The 13,116-nt window shown below is 46.8% G+C and overlaps 1 protein-coding gene across 1 annotated transcript in view; it reads right to left on the bottom strand.

Annotated features, from left to right (window-relative positions):
• Positions 1–893: 893 nt before the first annotated feature.
• Positions 894–13,116, bottom strand: part of TNFRSF14 (TNF receptor superfamily member 14) — a 32,356-nt gene continuing 20,133 nt past the window's right edge. The window contains exons 6-8 of the mRNA XM_060259606.1: positions 11,650–11,843; positions 10,305–10,318; positions 894–1,130 (exon numbers count right to left, since the gene is read on the bottom strand). Of these exons, the coding sequence (XP_060115589.1) occupies positions 894–1,130; positions 10,305–10,318; positions 11,650–11,843 (445 nt within the window). The remainder of the gene's footprint in view (positions 1,131–10,304; positions 10,319–11,649; positions 11,844–13,116) is intronic.

The raw sequence follows: 13,116 nt of genomic DNA, 5'->3' as shown, positions 1-13,116 counted from the left end.
CTTATTCTGCTACGGAGAGCGCGCGTATTGCAAGCAGCACTTTAGCCGCGTGCCGAGAGTTGGCAACGGCTTGCATGCACTTAATAAAATAAGGCACGTGGATTTTTCGATCGTGAAGATGGACTAGGGATATATAGTTAACTGTAGGGTTACCAGCTCCGAACTGGGAAATACCTAGAGAATGGGGGGAGAGGGGGGGGGTTGAAGTCTGCGGAAGGGGGGGATTTGGGGAGGGGACGGACTTCAGTGGGGTATAGTGCCATCGTGACCACCTTCCAAAGCGACTGTACTCTCCAGCTCTGTCACCAGGCTGAAGATCAGTTACAATCCCAGGAGATCTGCACCCACCCACCTGGAGGAGGGCAACCCTTCTAGGTCCTCTGACTTCCACACCTTCAGAGCCAGTATGGTGTGGAGAGCCAGTTTGGTGTAGTGGTTAAGTGTGCGGACTCTTATCTGGGAGAACTGGATTTGATTCCCCACTCCTCCACTTGCACCTGCTGGAATGGCCTTGGGTCAGCCATAGCTCTGGCAGAGGTTGTCCTTGAAAGGGCAGCTGCTGTGAGAGCCCTCTCCAGCCCCACCCACCTCACAGGGTGTCTGTTGTGGGGGAGGAAGATAAAGGAGATTGTGAGCCACTCTGAGACTCTTTGGGGTGGAGGGCGGGATATAAATCCAATATCTTCATCTTCTTCACCTTGAAGACTGGTCCGCCTTGCCTAGTGTACAAAGTTACAAAGCCTAGCTCAGTCTTGGTGCTTGCTGGCTGACCTTTGAGGGATGCAGCCTTCCTCGTCGTGTTGTTGTGAGGACAAAATGGAGGAGAGAACCAGGTGTGCCCACCTGAGTTTCTTGAACTAAGCGGGCTGGTAGGCAGCTTGAGAGCTAGCCGATTAATTGGGCACTGTCTGCTTTGACAGAGTGTGCCTGTGTCCAAAATGCCCTTGCATGACTGCTAAAGCCGTTAACGGTGCGTGTGGGTAGGGCACGTATATTCTCAGCTGGTGGCCAAATATGGGATGCAGAGGAGCCTGTGACTTCTCCAAGCAGTTCTCAAATGCACGGAAGACCAGCATAACGCAGGGGTAGCCAAACTTGCTTAACTGAAAAGCCACACCGATGTTTGAGAGCTGCACGGAAGAAAGGAAAGCAAAGAGGAAGGGAGAGGTGAAAAGAAAGCAGCGTTAACTTTAAATGCATTCTCCAAGCTGCCGGAAGGCTTGGCTTGGAGAAGTGATTTAAAGAGACAAATGCCTTCTCCAAGCCAGCTGACGGGGCAGCGGGGGTTTCAAGAGACACACAATATGTGTGAAAGAGCCACATGTGGCTCCTGAGCCACCGTCTGGCCATCTCTGGCATGACACAATACTCTTAGCATTACTTTTAATATAGGTAGATAATATAGCAGCCTCGTGGCGCAGAGTGGTAAAGCTGCAGTACAGCAGTCCTTAGCTCTGCTCACGACCTGAGTTCAATCCTAGCGGGGAAGTTGGGTTCAGGTAGCCGGCTCGAGGTTGACTCAGCCTTCCATCCTTCCGAGGTCGGTAAAATGGGTACCCAGCTTGCTGGGGGGAAAGTGTAGATGACCGGGGAAGGCAATGGCAAACCACCCCGTAAAAAGTCTGCCATGAAAACGTCGTGAAAGCGACGTCACCCCAGAGTCGAAAGCGACTGGTGCTTGCACAGGGGACTACCTTTACCTCTAGGAGATAATAGCCCAAGCTAAATTCATCTTGTCAGATCTCAGCAGGATCAGCCTTGGTTAGTGCTTGAAAGGGAGACCACCAAGGAAGTCCAGGGTTGCTACACACGGGCAGGCAAAGGCAAACCACTTCTGAATGTCTCTTGCCTTGGAAACCCCACAATTGGCATAAGTAGGCTGCCACGTGACGGCACTTTTCTCCACCAGGGGATGAGAAGACCCTGGTCTTTAGAGTGCCACGAGGTTCTCTTTGATTATACTGCAGCCAACCCAATGGGCTGACTCCACTCTAGAGCTGGTCATAATTCGGCACACCCTGAAAGTTGTTTTGCTGCCTTTGTCATCTTTTAGCTCCTCCTCTTTGGCTCCTGCAAAAAGCTGCCTTCTGATAAAAAGTAAAGCCAGGTGTTGTTTTTCTTTCGTTTCCCATTCCCTAGACCGTGGCAACTGCAGCCACCCAAAAGGCAGAGAAAGGAACAGGTGTGCAGATAGGAATGATGCAATGCGGGGAGGGATTTACAGGAAAGGCTTCAGGGCACAGGGAGAAGTAAACACTAGAACAGATGGAACAAACGCCAGCTGTGGCATAAGCAGAGGGAGAGTATGAACAGGTGGTGGTTCTGCGAAGAACTTAAAAAGCAAAGCAGATATTCTGAATTTTAAGAAAAAGCCTGCATTGCAGGCCACTAAACCCACTGAATGTGACAAACCGCTCTTGAACACATGAAGCTGCCTTCTACTGGAAGTAGGGAAACGTTGGGGCCAGTCTGCCACTGAGCTACCAGGGTGGCTTTGCTCTTGATTTGGAAACCTGAACATGAATGTTCTCCGCCTTTGTCAATTAAGCTTTGATCCACTCCCCCCCACTTCTTTCTATCACATTTCCATCCCGTCCTTCCTCCGTAGGGCCCATATGCATCTCTCTTGTTTTATCCTCGCAACTGCCATTAGGTAGGTGGGGCTGAGAAAGAGCAGCTGGTCACAGAGGGAGCTTTGCCATGGAACCAGGATTTGAACCCAGGGCTTCCCAATCTTAACAACAGGCTATCTTCTTTGCAGCTTCTAATTTTGTAGGTCATGCTGCAAAATGGTAATCACAGATTAAAGGTAGTCTCCTGTGCAAGCACCAGTCGTTTCCAACTCTGGGGTGGTTGCTTTCATGTTTTCACGGCATATTTTTTACGGGGTGATTTGTTATTGCCTTCCCCAGTCATCTACACTTTCCCCCCAGCAAACTGGGTACTCATTTTACCGATCTTGGGAGGATGGAAGGCTGAATCAACCTTGAGCCAGCTACCTGAACCTAGCTTCGACTGGGATCGAACTCAGGTCGTGATCAGAGAGCTCGGACTGCAGCTTTACCACCATATTGATTCAGCCTCTTTATTAAGTGACTACATCCCACTTACAAGCACTCAGAACATACAGCAGCGTATCCAGTTGGGCAGGGAAAACCCAGCCTCCATGAAGCAGAAAACACCCTGTGCACCCTTTTTGGATCCTTCATTAGAATATGCATACCCATTGGCAGATCCTAGGATTCCCTGATACTGTCTTCCGATGGGCCAGTTAGAATTATGCAGCCAACTGGAACGCAGATCTTTGGATCCCCTCAGTCTGTTGTGTTGCACCTCAAGCTCAGGACACAACACCCCTTCCCCCTTATATCAGTACGCACACACTGTTAATCAGAACAAGATTATGCTGTTCTCAAATGCAAAACATCCAAGGGCTTTGAACATTGTAATGAACGGCCCTGAGCTAATAATTAGCAGGCTGCGGTTAAAGTGGAATAGTCCTTCAAAAGACAGTTTTGATCTCTGTAACCTCCTTTCTTGAAAGGGCATAGTTCATTCCTGAACCAATCTATGGGGCGGGGTATTTATCTGCACTCAGGGGAAGTTTTGTAAAAAAAAAAAAAAAAAAAAAGGTGGTGGAGCTCATCCAGGGATTGTTATGCAGCTGCACCTACTATTCAATGGACAAGGAGGTGGAACTCTAAGAAGGGTTCAGGAGCTGTGCTCCTGTGAGCTCCCACTGAATCTCAGGTCTGTCTGCACTACCAATTTAACCCTTGAGGGCCCTTTACTTGGCTAGCCTGAGCTCGTCCAGTCTCATCAGATCTGGGAGGCTGTGAGTTTCCTGCATTGTGCAGGGGGTTGGACTAGATGACCCTGGAGGTCCCTTCCAACTCTATGATTCTATACTAACCTGATTAGTGCTTGGATAGGAGACAGCCAAGGAAGCCCAGGGTTGCTATGCAGAGGCAGGCAAAGGCCTGAACATCTTTTGCCTCACAAACCCTATGGGGGTGCAGCAAGTCAGAGGTGATTTAACGGCCAAAAAACAGAGGCAGAAAAGTTTCATGGTTTCTGAAGACCCTTTAGGGATCTGCTACGACCCCAAATATGTAGAAGCTGTACATTGACATTACATTGACAGGTCTTGAGAAATACAGTTTTCCTGTTGCTGAAATGCAGTATCCACATGAAACCATCAAGATAAGAAGCCAACACAACACTATATGTGTGTATGTAAATTTGATCAAGAAATAACAAGGTCTCTTACAAAACGTCAGGTCTTGTAGTTCTGGGGTCATTTGGGGTGTTTTTTAATAGCTCTTATTAGAATACACTTGTGTTCACTCTTAAAAAGTTATTTTAATGACAAATACTCCCATGACATCCATAAAGAGATTCGGGTGCGTACCTGTGATGGTCTGAAGTAGCAAAATGAAGTTTGAGTCCTGTGACACCTTTAAGTCAAAAGTTTTATTCCTAGCAAATGCTTTTGTGCATACACAGACACACTTCTTCAGATACACAGAGACAGGGAGAAAATCTGGCTAACGGAAATTCATCTTAGTTCTTCTGGAGGTTCCTGTTTCCTTAAACACACATATGTGGTTGGGACAGCAATGGTGGTCATGAACTGGAGCCCTGGAAGGTGGTAACCGAATGCTTTCCTTCCTCCCCTCCAAAAAAAAAACCACCTTGCCAAAGGTGTAGGCAGAAAATTGGGATCCCTTCCATTTAATAGAAGGGGGTTGTGCAGGGCTTTTTTTTGTAGCAGGAACTCCTCTGCATATTAGGCCACACACCCCCTGATGTAGCCAATCTTCCAGGAGCTTACAGGGCTCCCAGTAAACTCCAGGAGGATTGGCTACATCAGGGGTGTGTGGCCTAATAACCAAGGGGGTTCCTGCTACCCAAAAAGCTCTGGTTGTGGTAATAATTCCCTGGTATTTTATTATGAAGGGTTGGGATGGTATAGGAAGCCATCTAGTTAATCATTTAATAGAGGATGGGGGTGCACGGCTGTTTGCCCACCAGCCCAGACCACAAAGTGCCTGATCAAGAGCACAATGCAGAAAGTGCAGCTGCAAACAACTCTGGCAAAACCCTCTGAGTTTCACCTGGTGCGGGACAGCATAGCATGGCACAAGGTCACAGTGACAGGGGAAAGCCACACTTTGAAAACTCCACCTCAGCTGTTAACAAACACAAGTGCATTTTATAATAATCAGCGCTTTGATAATGAAGATTGTACCTCTAATTTCATATCGATAATAGTTTCCTTGGTTGGACTATATGATGTCTAGGAACAAAATTCCAAATCACGCCTACTCTATAGATTTATTACAATTGCAAACTTGAAGTTTTATTTGAATTATATTATTGTCTGGCAATTCTAATGTCTTCATTTAATTGTACAACCCAGTACTATATTTTATTGGTTTGAATGTTATCACCAAAATAGAATTTAAATTTTAAAAACTGGTAAAAGGTGCAAGAGGGTGCATTTATCTAGGCCAGGAGCTGGTAAACTAGAAATGTGCCTCGAGGTGGTACATTCTATAGCCTCTAAACTGCAGAGTCTTGTGAACAAAAATTCTACTTTGTGAGCTGCTGGCATTAAAGCTGTGAGCTACTGCATCGATTAGTGTGTTCTGCGATCATCCTTCCTGAGCTAAGATTAAAAATATGTAAGCTGGAGGCTAAACATCTGTGGGATAGCTCACGCTAAGTCAGGTTAGAGGGAACACTGCCTGGGGGGTGGAGATCACACAAGAGATTTGGCGAGGCAATATCCCGGCTCTGAAAAAGCCAGTTCTTTGTACTGTGTTGCAGCATTCACACAGTCCCCACCCTGCTGGCGGGAGAGGCATGGGCTGCATACACACAAGAGCATTCAGGCTGCACATATGCATGCTGGGCAGGTGCAGGGCGGTTGCAGCGCATACCCAGCCATTTAGACAGCCAGGAAACATACCCTACATATGTTTTAGAGGTAGCTATTTAATCCAGTCCCAGCCCGTCCTCAGACAAGGTAGGTATGGGCAGGACTCAGGGGGAGATGTGTGTGATCACACACATTAAATCCAGAGTGGTGGCACGGCTAGGTCGGGCCAAATCTCTCATGTGATCGCTTCCTAGGTATAAGTGGAAGGGAGAGAATCCAACAAATGCATTAACTGAAATAAATTAGGTATTTGGGATTCATTAAACCAATGTGGGCTTTTCAACCCAGTGCTTGCCCAGGGGACTACCTTTTCCTTTTTGTGCTTATTGTCCGTAACGTCGTCGTCTTCCTTTGCAAACAGAGGGATGGAATGAGGGACAACGCTAATCTACACTGAGCTTTGAAACCCTAATTCCCCAACCGCATATACAGCCTGAGAATTTATCTTTTCAGCAGATCTCTCTGATCTGAGGGTTATAACCAGGGGTCGTTTTGTAGAAAAATAGGTGGAGGAGCTCATTAGCATAACTCATTAGCATATGCCAGCCAAAAGCAACCCGATGCAAGAAAGGAGAGCCCCGGGCAAGAAAGGCCTGCTTGGGCTGGCTAGAGATCCAGCCAGCCCAAGCAGGCATTGCTCATCTGGGGCTCTCCTGGGCACCACCACCCCAGTCAAAAGGCCAGCCCCCCCATTCAAAAGCCAGCAAGCCACCCGCCACCCAAAATCACATAAGTGGAGAAAGGGTGGTGTGGGATTCTCCAGGGGTTAATGAGGGCTGCTGGGGGTGTGGCAAAGCTCCTGGTGGCTGGCTGGCTGCATTCCTAATCCAGGGGTTGTTATGCAGCTGTGCCCACTATTCAATGGACAAGGTAGATGGGGAGGAGGGGGGGAACCCTCAGAAAGGTTCAGGGAGCTGTGCTCTTGTGAGCTCCTGCTGAATCTGAGGCCTGGTTATAACCTTAGTGGGAGGAAAGAAACTCCCAGGAAGCAGTTCATGGCACCGACACTGTTGAAACACAGCACGCACACAGTTCCAAACACCTTTCCACCTGTGACAGTTCAGTCCCCATTAGAGAACTGTGACAGTTGATGCCGATTCCAGTGTTTGCATGAATGAAGCTACCTGGATGTTCTGGGAGACAGCCCAATTGCCTGCCCTGTAACCCAGCTATCATTCCTTACTCTGCTACTGGTCACTCCCTCAGTGGAGGTGAACGAGCAGGCCATAAGAGGGGATGTGGAACTTACCTGCTGCCAGGTGGATGTCTCTGGATCCTTCCCTTCCCAAAACACCCAAGACTTGGCATTCCCATCTCCATGGCGACAGGGCCAAGACTCCTAACACCACCAGCCTTACAGCCTGCTCCTGCTCCTTCCTGTTTCCTGGTTGCCCGGGCAACCACCTGCTTCATGGTCATGCACCTCCTTCGTGGGGCTTAAGGTTGACCCCGAGAGCTGTGCGGGAAACAGGTCTGGCACAGTGCCTCTGGTATCATTCTAACAAGGTCTAATTCTTGGTTCAGTGCTAATCAAGGTACAGCTAACAGGAAGGTACCGGCTGGATATTGGGGAAACTTTTTTACCGTTATAGTTGTTCAACAGTGGAATCAGCTAACTAGGAAGGTGGTGAGTTCCCTCTCACCAGCAGTCTTTAAGCAGCAGCTGAACAAATACTTCTCAGGGATGTTCTAGGCTGATCCTGCATTGGCCTGTATGGCCACTTCCAACCACATGATTCTACGCAGGGCTTTTTTTGTGGCAGGAACTGCTTTGCAAATTAGGCCATACCCTCCTGATGCAGCCAATCCTCCAAGAGCTTACAGAGCTCTTATTACAGGACTTACTGTAAGCTCTTGGTGTATTGGCTATATCAGGGGGTGTGACCTAGTATACAAAGGAGTTCCTGCTACCAAAAAAAAAGCCTTGATTCTATGAGTTATCATATGCTCTGGTATGGTATTTGTTGAATGGGGGCCTCCAGAGGCATTCAAAGTACACACAGGGTGGGTTTGTTTTTTTTAGAAGGAAGCCCGTTGGGTGAGCTCTGAGACAGTTTCCACATCTATGAGATCAGCCTTATTGCTCTGTCATCTTGTAGGGCTGCTTTTCGAAGTTCAGAATCCCTCAAAAGAAATGACAGACCCAGAAACAGTCTAACTAGTTGCCATATTAGGTAGTCAGAAAACAGCCTCCTTTTCCTTGTTGTAGTGCACCTCTGGGGGCTCGGAAACTGCGTTTTGTTGCCTTTCCTTCCAGCTGTATGAAGAACAACCCAAACCTGAACACCCCGCCCCCCCACAGCACCGACCCGACCCAACCATAGTATGAAAAAAAATCACAATTCCCCTAGTTCTGTGGAATTGGATCTCCATCTTCACAAGCACACCTGGAACGTTGAACCTGGACTCCACTTTCCTCTCTTCACTCCTATACATTATTTTGCCACCTTCTTTTTAGTCTGGAGGAAAACATCTCTCTTCAACAATGACTTTAGGCTTAGAAGATTACGTGAAGGAGAGCATCTTTCTAGAAGGTTGTTCCAAAAGTGTAGACAGGTGACTTGGCCATGCTTCCCCCTGGCAACAGTACCACCATTTTCCCTCAAAGCTGTGGAACTTTTTGGTAAACAGCTTTGTATGCCGGCTTGCTGCCATTTTGAGTTGTCTCCTGGACAGGCTCCACCATATTGGTCTCAGGAACTGGAACGCAGTGGTGATCTTTCTCTGGTCCTTCCTTTTAAAACAAGCCCCCCCCCCCCCACGTTATATTGGATAATGAAATAAGAGTTTTGCATTAGGAAGGTACCCTCACTTAGGGATGAACAAATGTTCTTGCTTTAATTTCTTTTTATATTTATCCATTTTTCCCACCAATAATTTTGGTTGTCCACTTTTGTGAGGGGGGTTGCTCTCAGTTTCTAACAGTTTGCATTCAGACTGAACAGTTTTTAATATGCCTTTTTTTTAATTTAAATGGACCATGCCCGTCATGACTGCATATAATGTATAGGCTTGATCAATCCAAACTTGAACAATGCACTCCATTAACAGGAGAAAAGTTTCATGCATGGAAAATAGACATTGAAGGAGCAAGAAAGAGAAATCTGAATTTGTTCCTGTTTTTGAATCCAGAGGATTTGTCAAAACAACCTCCCTCAAAATGGATTCTATTTTTTATTTTATTACATTTATATCTCACCCTCCCCTGATGGACTCAGGACGGCTAATTCTAAACTACACATCCCCATAGAGGGCCAGTCCCTTACTGAATAGGTCTGTTTACAGCAGGAGTCCCCAATGTGTGGCCCATGGATGGCATGGTGCCTGCCACCATCTTTTCTGGCGCCCACCAAGTGCTTTTAGAAAGTGAGTGTGGACAGGTGTGGATTTTGTCCTAGAAGGCTTTTGATTGGCTGTGCAGAGTTTTAAAACTCTTGCTTTGGCAGCAGCTGTCAACACAGCCCAAGGATCTTTACTGTGTGACTGAAAGTAAATTGGGGCAACCATTTTGTAGCTGGCTCCGCCTCCTGCAGCAGCCATTTTATGGCTGTGTCCTGTGTCATAATTCCAAAATAAGAAGATAAGAAAATATTGGATGAATAGTACCAACACTGGCACCAAAAATTGTTTTAGATCATTTTAAATTGTTTTAACTTGTTTTAAATTGTTTAACCGGTAATGATTAGTGTTAATTTTAATTGTTTGCTTATTGTTTTATTGTTTGGGCTTGACTGTTGTTAGCCGCCCTGAACCTGCTTTGGCGGGGAGGGCGGGATACAAATCCGAGAAATAAATAATAAATAAATACCCTGCCCTATACTCTGAATCTCAGAGCAGTCACAATCCCCTTTACCTTTCCCCCCCACACACACATACACACCAGACACCCTGAGAGATAGGTGGGGCTGAAAGGGCTCTCACAGCAGCTGCCCTTTCAAGGACAATTCCTGCGAGAGCTATGGCTGACCCAAGGCCATTCCAGCAGCTGCAAGCAGAGGAGTGGGGAATCAAACCTGGTTCTCCCAGATAAGAGTCCACACACGTAACCACTGCACCAAAAGTGCCTGCCAGGCTCAAAAAGGTTGGAGGTCTCTGATTTACACTATCAATATAAATATATTGGCTTCCATTAAAGAGTTCTAGAGATTTTAGTTTGGTGAGGGCTGTGGATTCTCTGTTAGAGATCCCTAGCCCGCCTCACAGAACTACACATCCCATATAGGAGAACGGGTGCATTGTTACAGAACTCACATTTGACCACACATTCTACCAAAGCTCCGCCATACAGCTGCACTATAGACAGGTGGCAGAAAGAGAGGATGAAGTGAGAAGAGAAAAACAGCTAATTGCGAGCACTTACCTCCAGCTTAGCACCTGCAAACAGAAAAAGAAAGAGCTTTCTGAAAAAAACAACCCACTGAATTCCTTGCTGACTTTTATGTGCTACTGAATCTGCATTTGGTGTCGAAGCACTATATTGGAGGACAGTCAAAGGGAATCTTAAGACAGAGATATGCACATTCATCCCTTACAAGTATGGGTCTCCTCCCTACTTTCTTGCTGGGCCCAGCATGACTCAAGAGGCTGTGCTGCTGCTGGTGGTGAGCTCAGTGTGACTCTTGGGTTGTGCCACAGCTGCCATGTCCAGCAGGGCTCCCTGGTTGTGCAGCCGCTGATGCAGAACCCAGTGTGTCTCCTGGGCTGCACAGCCACCAACACCGGGGCTAGTGCAGACCCCGAGCTGCTTCTCCACCAACACAAGTCCCAGCATGGCCCTTGGCCTCTCTTCCAGCTGCCTCCGGGCCTTCACTGCTGTCCAGGGCTTTTTTTGTAGCAGGAACTCCTTTGCATATTAGGCCGCACACCCCTGATGCAGCCAATCCTCCTGAAGCTTACAGGGCTCTTAGTACAGGATCTACTGTAAGCTCCAGGAGGACTGGCTACATCAGGGCAGTGTTCCCTCTAAGCTGAGTTAGTGTGAGCTAGCTCGCAGTTTTTTAGACTTTGGCTCACACTTTCTTGTCTTAGCTCAGGAAAAATGACACCACAGCGAACCAATTTATGCAGTGGCTCGCAACTTTCGTGCCAGTAGCTCACAAAATAGAATTTTTGCTCATAAGACTCCACAGCTTAGAGGGGTGTGTGGCCTAATATGCAAAGAAGTTCCTGCTACAGAAAAAACCCCGCTGCTTCTGCCTCAGCTGGACCCGTCGCAGCCCTGAAGATGCTTCACCATGTAGAAGACATGCAGCAAAGAGCATTTTTATGTGCATAGAGGACGCTGTTTTACTTTTGAGGGGGAATTAACCCACCTTGGTTTTTTTGTGTGTAGATTTCAGATTTTTCTGCATACTTACGCGGGGGTCATCTAAGTTTGCAGAAAAATCTGTTTAGTGCAAGCGTGGTCTCACTCAATCTGCAGATTTAAATATCCGCAGATAGGGGGCATACTTGGAAAGCAGATCTATAGGATGGTTTTGCATCTACCGCCCTCCAAAAACTAATAAACACGGCTGAAATTTGGGATCTCTGTGCTGAGAAATGAAGCTCCCTTAACGCTGACAAAATCCAATAAAACATCAGCCTTCGCACATCCGAGAGACGGCGAAACCGGAATAAGGTGTTTCTTTCCTCTCCGTTGGAAAACCTAAGCTGCAGAGTGCGTATCAAAAGGCAGAGAAGAGAGGGCTTGTTCACCCACTCACCTTCACACGTCCTCTTTCTTCTCCACAAGAAGAGAGCTATTGCGAGAGCAGTTGACAGAGCCAAGAGACTAGCGATTATAATTGCTATTATATGACCATTGCTGCCTTTGTCGCCCTCTACAAGTGGTTTTTTGCAAACGACATCAGAAATGTCTGTTCCAGCCGTTTCTTCTGTTCCGCCTGATTTGCTGCAGCTGAAAGGAAGGTGAGGAGAAACCACGAATTACAAGCAGGACTGTGTTTGTTCTATGTGTCCAGAGTCCCTCATGCACTGACGGAGGGTATCAGCTATCAAACGGAGAAGTGAATAAGTCCCTGGTTCACCTGTGGCTGACCAAAATGGTATTGGACGCAAAAAAAAAAAAAATGGAAGTCACACTGTCAACTGGGACTTTGAACACTGTATTACTCCATGAGATTGGCTGAAATTAGGCTGAATGATAAGAAAGGTGTCCTCAATCAATCGGGCAGCAGAGGTTTTAAAATGAAAACTTACAAATAAATGAGCAGCATGCCTCTTACTAGAAGAAGACGAATTGCAGATTTATACCCTGCCCTTCTCTTTGAATCAGAGACTCAGAGCGGCTTACAATCTCCTATGTCTTCTCCCCCCACAACAAACACTCTGTGAGGTAGGTGGGGTTGAGAGAGCTCTCACAGCAGCTGCCCTTCCAAGGACAACCTCTGCCAGAGCTATAGCTAACCCAAGGCCATTCCAGCAGGTCCAAGTGCAGGAGTGGGGAATCAAACCCGGTTCTCCCAGATAAGAGTCCGCACACTTAGCCACTACACCAAACTGGCTCTCATGCAATAAGGAATGCCTCTTTTGATAAAGTGCCAGCTGTGACAAATGCATTTATCGACTGAGAATGACCCCCCCACACAAAAAAGAAATGCAGGGCTTTTTTTGTAGCAGGAACTCCTTTGCATATTAGGCCACACACCCCTGATGATGCCAATCCTTCAAGAGCTTACAAGGCTCTTTACAGGGCCTACTGTAAGCTCTTGGAGTACTGGCTACATCAGGGGTGTGTGGCCTAATATGCAAAGGAGTTCCTGCTACAACAGAAGACTTGAAACGATTGATGGTTTTATTTATACTGTAATGTATGCAAATAAAACCCACAGTTGGTAGATATCTTCTAAGAAGGGGCATTCTTTCTTCTCTCTTGTACAAGAGGGAATGCCTCTTCTGAGATGATATTCTGGTCTATACCTTGCCTAAACACAAAAAATGCTTTTTTATCAGAAAGATCATTTTATATGCAAATATGCATATATCCAATCAATCGATACTCATATGATTAATCATGTGATTCATCGATTAAGTGTTTCAGTCAAATGATGGCCCTTCTAAACATTCTAGCAGTGATGAAGATAATACTAAATCCAGGGCTTTTTTTGTAGCAGGAACTCCTTTGCATATTAGGCCACACCTCCCTGATGTAGCCAATCCTCCAAGAGCTT

This window comes from Heteronotia binoei, chromosome 18, assembly GCF_032191835.1.
Source record: "Heteronotia binoei isolate CCM8104 ecotype False Entrance Well chromosome 18, APGP_CSIRO_Hbin_v1, whole genome shotgun sequence".
NCBI lineage: Eukaryota > Metazoa > Chordata > Lepidosauria > Squamata > Gekkonidae > Heteronotia > Heteronotia binoei.
This window is presented reverse-complemented; position numbering and strand designations above follow the sequence as displayed.